This window comes from Rattus rattus, chromosome 12, assembly GCF_011064425.1.
Source record: "Rattus rattus isolate New Zealand chromosome 12, Rrattus_CSIRO_v1, whole genome shotgun sequence".
In the NCBI taxonomy this organism is placed as follows: domain Eukaryota; kingdom Metazoa; phylum Chordata; class Mammalia; order Rodentia; family Muridae; genus Rattus; species Rattus rattus.
This window is the reverse complement of record NC_046165.1, coordinates 13,345,932-13,355,771: the sequence shown is the minus strand read 5'-3', so window position 1 is coordinate 13,355,771 and position 9,840 is coordinate 13,345,932. Positions and strand designations below refer to the sequence as shown.

At 48.8% G+C, this 9,840-nt stretch overlaps 1 protein-coding gene across 4 annotated transcripts; it reads left to right on the top strand.

Moving 5' to 3' along the window:
• The first annotated feature begins 890 nt into the window (after positions 1–890).
• On the top strand, positions 891–9,543 carry Slitrk5 (SLIT and NTRK like family member 5). Of its 4 annotated transcripts, none has more exons than XM_032917707.1 (2): positions 891–1,300; positions 4,622–9,543. In XM_032917707.1, the coding sequence occupies exons 1-2, from the start codon at positions 1,234–1,236 to the stop codon at positions 7,501–7,503; spliced, it is 2,949 nt and encodes a 982-aa protein (XP_032773598.1). In that variant the 5' UTR covers positions 891–1,233; the 3' UTR covers positions 7,504–9,543. The 4 variants fall into 4 exon arrangements, with proteins under 4 accessions (XP_032773598.1, XP_032773599.1, XP_032773600.1 ...); XM_032917708.1 differs by having other exon boundaries at positions 891–1,489; XM_032917709.1 differs by lacking the exon at positions 891–1,300 and adding an exon at positions 1,795–2,052.
• The last annotated feature ends 297 nt before the right edge of the window (positions 9,544–9,840 follow it).

The following is a 9,840-nucleotide window of genomic DNA, read 5'->3' as shown; positions in this document are numbered from 1 at the left end:
TAAAACTGGCCATCTATGACAGGATGAAGCAAATGAGTAGCCTGCTCTGGACCAAGAGCTCCAAACCATTTTCCTTTGCTCCTTGTGAAGACTGCAGGCCTAACATTCTTAAAACGTAAAACACATCCTATGACTATACAGACCTCCTTCAGGAGAGGAAGTTGTCTGGTTTCCTGGTAGAAACCAGTCATACTTACTATAGAGGTGATGAGCAGTTCAGCAGGTGACTCTTGAAGAAAAGTGTCAACAGTGCCTTTATTTCGGTTCTTTCCAGATTTCTAGTTCGCTTGGTGTATTCACTTTTTGTCTGTTCAACCATTCCGACATACTTAGAAAAAGTGATTCTTTAAAAAAAAAAAAAGGTAAAAATAACACACTCTTTATAGCTATGATGAGCCACTCCCTCCAGGGTCTTTTACTGGAGACAACTCAGGCAGCCACACAGACTCTCTTCCAAAGGGCAGAAGCATCTGGGCAAACGGCTACCGGTAAGAGTCATCTGTCCCTGATCGCCACCAAGTCTGACACTGTCAGGGTTATTTCCAGTCCTCCCTGTCCAAGAAGACGACTGCACACTCCTACGCTCCAATTGCGCACATGGTCCAAGACTCCTGTCTCCACGAATGTGACATCTAAGGGGGTTCTGGCTATGCCTCCAGAGCCCAGGGACGCCTTCGCCCTCGGCTGCCATCTACCGGCCACTGGGCGCCTGCTTCGCCCCGGGCCCATCATGTCTGCTGCAGCTTGGCTCGCACCAGCGGCGCGACAATAAACAAGTGCGGCGGACGGGGCCCTGCACCCGCTACCCAGCAGATGTGACTGCCTTCTTAGATCCTATGAGAGAAGACGTGACTTTTTCTGAGTTTCTTTCCTTTTTTATTTAGAGCGTCCCAAGCTGCCAGGACATGCTACAGGCGTAGAGCAACGCTGCTCCTACCTCCTCGGACCCCTCAAAGGATGTCGGAGATAAAGAGTTGCAAATAATGAGGATCGTGCGCCGCATCTGGGGAGGGATAGCAAAAATCCGCTGCAAACCCCGGGAGCGGTGAAGCCGCCAAGAGGATGCGGGAGCCTTTCAAATACTAATTAGGGGCCGCGACTGCAGGTTCGCCTTGGGGACAGAGGCATCCAGGCTCCGGTGGTCGTGGCGTGTGGGGGAGAGGAGCACAGCGGAGGAACCGCCGCCGAAGCAGCCCGGGGGCCAGTACCACCTTCTCTCGCCCCCTCACTACCATGTACAGTGTGCGCTGCAAGAAGAAGGCGGGCGATGAACGCACACCCTCGAGCCCCACTCCCTCTGGTTCGTCCTGGGCCGTGCGACACTGACTAGGGGGGAATGTGGTGAAGACGCCGACCCGGAGAGGCTAGGGGGGAGGGGAGGGCGGCCCGCGCGATCCCAGGCCGGAGGGTGCCAAGAGCCCGAGGCGGCTGGAGGGGGCGGCTGCCATCGCTGGGTCGGAGAAAGTTGCCCCCAGTGCAGATGGGAACAGTAAGTACCGGCCGGGTCAGGGGGTACCGCAAGGGGGGCCCTGAGATCTGGGAATCGCGCGTGGGAGCGATGGTGCGAGGGAGCGTGAGTGAGAGCGGGTGCGAGCGCTCGCCCAGGCTGACCAGCACGTTGACCGGGCGGCGGGGCCGGGCAGCCTGCTCCGCGTCCCCCTCCTCGGTCTCCCCACTTCCCCTCCCCACTGTGCCCTCCCCACCCTGCCGGCTCCGGCTCCCAGCCTCAGCCGCGAGCTGCCTTTCCAGCGAGTCGCCGGCCGTCCCCTCCCCCACACCCCACACCCCACTACCCGCCCTGGCTACCGCGGAGAGCGCCAGGGAGAGCCCTTTGGGGAGCCCCGGAACCCGCGGTCGCCACCGCGGCGGCGGCCCGGGGCTAGCGGCGCGGCGTCCGGGTGCCGCTTTCCTCCGGCTGCTCAGCCTGCACTGCTGGCAGCCTTCTGTGTCTGCCTGGGCTTCCAAAAAAAAAAAAAAAATCAGTGCACACCCCAAAGAGGTGTTTTTCTAAAGGGTAGCTATGATGAGTGGGCCCCTGAGATGTGAGACGGGGTAAGTCCGCGGTTTACTTTGCAAAAGAGGTTTCTGTGTGTGTCTGTGTGGTATGGCGAAGTGGCTTTCTTTCCATCTCTTCCCTCCCTTCTTCCTCCCTTTACCCTTCCTTTGCTTTGGGGCGGGGTGGGGGAGGGGGAGCCTCGCGTCCTGGAACTCCGCTTGCCTCTGCCGGAGCGGCGGTTCCAGCAGCTGTGCCCAGAGCCACCGGTCCGGCCTGGGTTTGGGCTCCAGCCGGAGCGGCTCCATGCTGCTTAATGCAGGGATACAGCAGGCGGTGATCCAGGCTCGAAATTCTTTGCGAGCGAACAGATACAGCCCCCTCCCGTCCCCGCCCTCTATCTTTTTCTCCTTTTTTTCTTCTTCTTTCTTTTTTCTTTTCTTTCTTTCATTTTTTTTTTAAATAAACCGAGAACGTGTGGGGCACCCGCGATTTTACATCGGCGCTGCTTTTCCCAGTCAGTCTGTTAGCATTCCCAGACCATTCAACTTTATTTTCTCAAATCTCCTGTCTCCTTTGATGGCTGGGGACTACGGGGGAGGGGGCGAATGGACAGGAGGTTTGGAAAAGGTTGTTCGACCTGGCTAGCCAGAACTGAATTAAAGTTGTAAACGTTCGAATTTAATACTGGCTGGGCACAATTTACAATGGATTCTGAGATGGGGAAGGAGGTGAATGGGGGCGGGGAAGCACCGCGAGGGAGGGGGAGGGGATCCAACCCAGCTGAATGGATGTGCACATTTGATCCAGCGGAGAACCCAGATTTCAAGGTAAACGTTTTGCTTTCATACCAGGGTGTTTAAAGCCCAAGCCTTCTGCTGTGCTGAGGGGAGGTCTGATCTAATAGGGAGGTTTCTGTACTGTGGCTCCAATTGGTCTCAATATGTCTGGGTAGTCAAATGTGAATGATTTGTAACCACACTTGCACATGTGCGTGCGAATGCAGACGCTCTGAACCAGGCGGGTTGGTGCGACTTGGTGATCAAGCTTGAACCTGTGCTTCAGAAACCTCCTGACTTTACTTCTGGTTTGAGGTTCTCATTAGGTTTTGGTAGGGAGTCAGAAATAAGGTTGATCAGAGAAAAAGCATCGGTTCCCAGAACCCCACCATTCTATCTACACTCCCCAAAGCAACACTAGCACATTAGTCCCTTTTATGCACATCCTTTAAGAGTGTTTTTGCCAACCCAAAGTAGTAAGTCAAAAGAATCCCTCCAGCGACTATAAAGAAGGGGGAGGGGGCAAAGTGGTCTCTTGGGGAGATAATTCTCAGATAGTAAAACACTGACCTGTGACACTTGCTTGGGTTTTGTCTCTTAATCATTCAAGCCTCCTTTTCTACAAGGAAGAAAAAATAAGGGAGGGGGACCATTGACATTTAAATGAAATAAGCAACTTCAATGATGGAGATATTGGCAAGGTGTTAGTTTGTTCCAAATCTTGCTAATTCAAACGGGCTACTTTCGCATGCCAAAGCAAACTGACTTGGAGCCCTGGGTAATAGAGCCTCTGCCTCTGGTCCGTGATGTACTTTTAGCTGCTTCCGGGTAGGCAGTAGAAATATCCTCTTTCAACTCACAGTGTTCAGAGTTGCTCCGAGATTGCAGATGCCTTTGCTGAGTTCTTTGTAATCCATCGTGCGGAACTATTACAGTGGTTAAAGATGTGGTTTGGTAGCGTCGCTGGCATGATCAATGGAGAGAAGTGGTCGCAGAGCGCTCTGGAAGAAACGTTGCTAAGTGGCATGGTGCATACAATTAGGGCGTCTGATGTGCTGAATAGCTGTGGTGAAGTCCACCAGCAAAGCGAACCCCCCCACTTCCCTGACACACACACACACACACACACACACACACACACACACACACACACACACACACACCTCCATTCTCAGCGATCGGAGGACAATCGGAGATTTAAAAGCTTCTCTTGCCTCTTCTGGATGCATGATCTTGCATCCTTTTACCTATGAAAAGTACTCTTTACATTCCTATCCTTAAATTTCTTAGGGTGGTTTAAAATAGCCCAAAGTCTTGTGGCCCCACGCCTGTCTGCAAAACTGGGAGACCTTAACAGTAAACTGTTACCGGAAGAGATTTTGATAGAAAGCAAGGTGGTAGTGGTGGTGGTGGGGTATAGATGGAGAATCTTGCTTTAAAAAAAAATGATGCTGGGTTCTTTTTTTTTTTTTTTTTTTTTCTTAAACTGGAGCCATGAAACTGTACTGACAGGCATTTTATGTATATTTATGGATTAGTTTTGATAGGAAGAGGGCAGAGAACAGTAACCCAGGAATTTATCAGCCTTTAACTTCTAAATAGCAGAAAATTGGGTGGCATGCTCATTAGAAAATAACACGACACTTTAAACCAAAATGAATATCCAGTTTTGGTAAAGTCTGAAGGACATCAATATTCCACTTGGGCAAGGGAAGCGGTGCTGTGTATGTATCTATGCCCTCCAGAATTTCAGAGAACTATTGGGAACAAGAGGCCTGCTGAGTAACCCTCTTAATTTTTTTTTTTGTGTGATATTCTGTTATTTCCTTCTTTCCTCTCTCCCTTGCAGGAGGTAAAATGCACGTTTGCTGCCCCCCAGTAACTTTGGAACAGGACCTTCACAGAAAAATGCATAGCTGGATGCTGCACACCCTAGCATTTGCTGTAACATCTCTCGTCCTCTCCTGTGCAGAAACCATCGATTATTATGGGGAAATCTGTGACAATGCATGTCCTTGTGAGGAAAAGGACGGCATTTTAACTGTGAGCTGTGAAAACCGGGGGATCATCAGTCTCTCTGAAATTAGCCCTCCCCGTTTCCCCATCTATCACCTCTTATTGTCTGGAAACCTTCTGAACCGCCTCTATCCCAATGAGTTTGTTAATTACACTGGGGCTTCAATTTTACATCTGGGTAGCAATGTTATCCAAGACATTGAGACCGGGGCTTTCCATGGGCTGCGGGGTTTGAGGCGACTGCATCTAAACAATAATAAATTGGAACTTCTGCGAGACGATACCTTTCTTGGCTTGGAGAACTTAGAGTACCTGCAAGTCGATTACAATTACATCAGTGTCATTGAACCCAATGCTTTTGGGAAACTGCATATGCTGCAGGTGCTTATCCTCAATGACAACCTCTTGTCAGGTTTACCCAACAATCTTTTCCGTTTTGTGCCCTTAACGCACTTGGACTTGCGGGGGAACAGGCTAAAACTTCTGCCCTATGTGGGGCTGTTGCAACACATGGATAAAGTTGTGGAATTACAGCTGGAGGAAAACCCCTGGAATTGCTCATGTGAACTAATTTCTCTCAAGGATTGGTTGGACAGCATCTCCTACTCAGCCCTTGTGGGCGATGTGGTCTGTGAGACCCCCTTCCGTTTACATGGCAGGGATTTGGATGAGGTATCCAAGCAGGAACTTTGTCCAAGGAAACTTATTTCTGACTATGAGATGAGGCCACAGACTCCTTTAAGCACCACGGGGTATCTACATACCACCCCAGCTTCTGTAAACTCTGTGGCCACTTCTTCCTCTGCTGTTTACAAACCCCCTCTGAAGCCTCCCAAGGGGACCCGCCAGCCCAACAAACCCAGAGTGCGCCCCACCTCTAGGCAGCCCTCTAAAGACTTGGGCTACAGTAACTATGGCCCCAGCATAGCCTACCAGACCAAATCCCCGGTGCCTTTGGAGTGTCCCACGGCATGTACTTGCAACCTGCAGATCTCTGATCTGGGTCTCAATGTCAACTGTCAAGAGCGCAAGATCGAGAGCATCGCAGAGCTGCAGCCCAAGCCCTACAATCCCAAGAAAATGTACCTAACAGAGAACTACATCACTGTTGTGCGCAGAACAGACTTCCTGGAAGCCACTGGGCTAGACCTACTACACTTGGGGAACAACCGCATCTCCATGATCCAGGACCGGGCTTTTGGGGATCTAGGCAACCTGAGACGCCTCTATCTGAATGGCAACAGGATTGAGAGGCTGAGCCCAGAGTTATTCTATGGCCTGCAGAGCCTGCAGTATCTCTTCCTCCAGTACAATCTCATCCGTGAGATCCAGTCTGGGACTTTTGATCCAGTCCCAAATCTCCAGCTGCTATTCTTGAATAACAACCAATTGCAGGCCATGCCTTCAGGTGTCTTCTCCGGCCTGACACTTCTCAGGCTAAACCTGAGGAGTAACAGCTTCACCTCCTTGCCAGTGAGTGGAGTTTTGGATCAGCTGACTTCCCTCATTCAAATAGATCTACATGACAACCCTTGGGATTGTACCTGTGAGGTGGTGGGCATGAAGCTGTGGATTGAGCAGCTCAAAGTGGGAGTGTTAGTGGACGAAGTGATCTGTAAGGCGCCCAAGAAATTCGCAGAGACCTACATGCGCTCCATCAAGTCTGAGCTGCTATGTCCAGACTATTCTGATGTGGTGGTTTCCACGCCCACGCCCTCTTCCATCCAGGTACCATCCCGGACCAACGCAGCGACGCCGGCTGTGAAGTTAAATAGCACTGGGACTCCGGCAGGCTTAGGTGCTGGTACGGGGGCTTCTTCAGTGCCCTTATCTGTGTTGATTCTCAGTCTGCTGCTGGTTTTCATCATGTCCGTCTTTGTGGCAGCAGGCCTTTTCGTGCTGGTCATGAAACGTAGGAAAAAGAACCAGAGCGACCACACCAGTACCAACAACTCCGACGTGAGCTCTTTCAACATGCAGTACAGCGTCTATGGGGGTGGAGGCGGCGGCGGGGGTGGCCACCCACACGCACACGTGCACCATCGCGGGTCTGCGCTGCCCAAAGTGAAGACTCCCGCGGGCCACGTGTATGAATACATCCCTCACCCACTGGGCCACATGTGCAAAAACCCCATCTACCGGTCTCGAGAAGGCAATTCCGTGGAGGATTACAAAGACCTGCACGAGCTCAAGGTCACTTACAGCAGCAACCACCACCTGCAGCAGCAGCCGCCGCCGCCGCCGCAACAGCCCCAGCAGCAGCCCCCTCCGCAGCTGCAGCTGCAGCCTGGGGAGGAGGAGAGGCGGGAAAGCCACCACTTGAGGAGCCCCGCCTACAGCGTCAGCACCATCGAGCCCCGAGAGGACCTACTGTCGCCAGTGCAGGACGCTGATCGCTTTTACAGGGGTATTCTAGAGCCAGACAAACACTGCTCCACTACCCCCGCAGGCAGCAGCCTCCCGGAATACCCTAAATTCCCATGCAGCCCGGCTGCTTACACTTTCTCCCCAAACTATGACCTGCGGCGCCCCCATCAGTATTTGCACCCTGGTGCAGGGGAGAGCAGGCTGCGGGAACCGGTGCTCTACAGCCCCCCGGGTGCTGTCTTTGTAGAACCGAACCGGAACGAGTACCTGGAGTTAAAAGCAAAACTCAATGTTGAGCCGGACTACCTCGAAGTGCTGGAAAAACAGACCACATTTAGTCAGTTCTAAAAACAAAGAAACTCTATCGGAGCTTTTGCGTTTCGAACAAGCAAGCAAAGCAGACACACTCCACTCGGTGAACACATTTGATTAATTGTGTCCTTTCCACATTTAGGGCGAAGTGCCTTGGCACAGGATTCTCAGCTTCGGTGGAAGCTAACTGAAAGGGTGTGCAATTTCCTCTTAATTTTACACGCGGGAAACATTTGTGTAAAGTAGGCACATCACTTTCTCTTCTTGTCTGTGGGGGAAGACAGAAGGGCTTTCTGGAGGGCGATTTGCATCAAGAGTGGCTGTGAACAGGTTGTGGTCCCTTTGGCAGAGCTCTGAAGCTCTAAGAAGGGTGCGGGTGGAAGCAGCTTAGATTCTCCTCATCCTTTGGCTCTTCTTTCACAGTTCTCTTCTCTTTAGAGCATTGTCATGGGTTGAGAGATTCGCACACCCCAACGTTAATAGGAAGTTTGTTCTCTCTCACTTCTCCCACCCCTCCCCCCTTCCCCCCTCAATCCTTTCCTTTGTTTTTAAAGGATGTGTTTGTATGCATTCTGGACGTTTGAATTAAAAAAAAAAATATCTTGTGATCCAGAAAGGCTCACTATAGATGTGGACAAATCATTAAAATTACAGAGCTATATGATCCATAATTGATTAGTCAAAATAACTTATTGATGAAATATACAAATATTTTATTGTAGCACCTATTTTTATATGCACATTTAGCATTCCTCTTTCCTTCACTATTTAGCCTATGATTTTCACAGAGGCGTTCTTGCACTGTATTAGGAGCTGCGTTTCCAAAACTAGAGTGATATCGGAAAGGCCTATTAAATATTTAAACACGCGGAGCACTTAATGGCAAAAGTCTTTAAAAGTACATAAAACCCATCCAATGGGACCTGCAATTAACAAAAAAACAAAACTAAAAAACATGAAGCTGATTGTATCCCACTCCATAAAGAGAAAAAAGATGGGGCAGTGAATTGGTTTGTTCGATTGAGAAATGTGGAGAAGGTTTTGGTTGTATCCGAGAAGTTTGAAAAGTATTTTCATTAGTGAACCAAAATGATGTATTGATTTGACTACTATTGTAGCCGATTTTTTGATTGTGTAACCAAACCCAGTTGCATTTGTACAGATCCACGTGCACTTGCACTTCAGAAGACCAAAATGATGGGCTGTACAAGTCTCTGTATGATGTCTTTATCCCTCTGGGCAGACGCTAATGACAAACAGGATCTCTGTAAGACAGAACTACTATTGTTACAGTCTCATATGTATCCCAGCACATGTAATTTTTTAAATAGTTTCTGAATAAACACTTGATAACTATGTCAACTTTGAGGGATTTAAGCAATGATTCCTTGAGATGGTGGAACCACCCTTACTAACAATTTAGGAACCAGTAGCTCTTTTCGTCCTAGTAAGAATAAGTTACCTGTATTATAAAAATTTCAATGCATACATATACATAAAATTTACCCATTTGTTGGTCCCAAAATTATGATATTTTTCTGAATGTCACCAAATGTGTTTATTTATAATATTTTAATTGTATGTTTTCTCATTGGAGTGTGATTCTAGTACATGCATGGATCATGGTAAGTAATATGTTAATTCTCATTCTTCTAACACAGTTTTCTATTTGCTGTGTATGCAGCTTGAGGTCTTTCAATCTTGTATGAAATAGCTCATCAATTTAGGAGGATACCTTATCTAAAGAAGATGGCTGTCATAAATGTTTTAAGATGTTTGTGGGGATAAGCTGTGCACTTCTGAAAAAGGTTTTCCAGTGAGTTTAAATGAGCATTTAACGAGAGGAAATGTTTGACTCAATCTGAACTCAAAAAGCAAGCAGCACTTCATTGCTAAGGCTGTTTCTCTGCCCCGCACGGTCCCACCTGGAACGTGGGCGATATCAAGGGCTGCTTATGAACTTCCTGTTTAAGGAACAATTGCCAGGGCATTCTGCCACAAAGAGGCAGCATTCACCCATGAGTAAATTGACAGTAACTATTTCCATTCAGATTGAGATGGTAGACACAATTTCCCTGGAGAATTATTAAAAAAAAGTGAAATATCTCTAATGTAGAGAGTGCCCTACGTTGGTTCTCCCAAGTATTTTCCCCAAAGGAGAAAAAGGATAAGCTTAATAGTGCCTCGATATTGTCATGGAAATAAGATCTTATCTCAGATTCTTCATCTACCTCCTCTGTTTTAGATTCAAGGATTAGAAACAAATAAAAACAGCAGCATCTCACATTGGCGTCGTTGATAACATTCCTTTACAGAATGTGGCTTTTTTTCCTTTGAAAGTGGGACTATTGCTTTTACACTATTCGACACTCG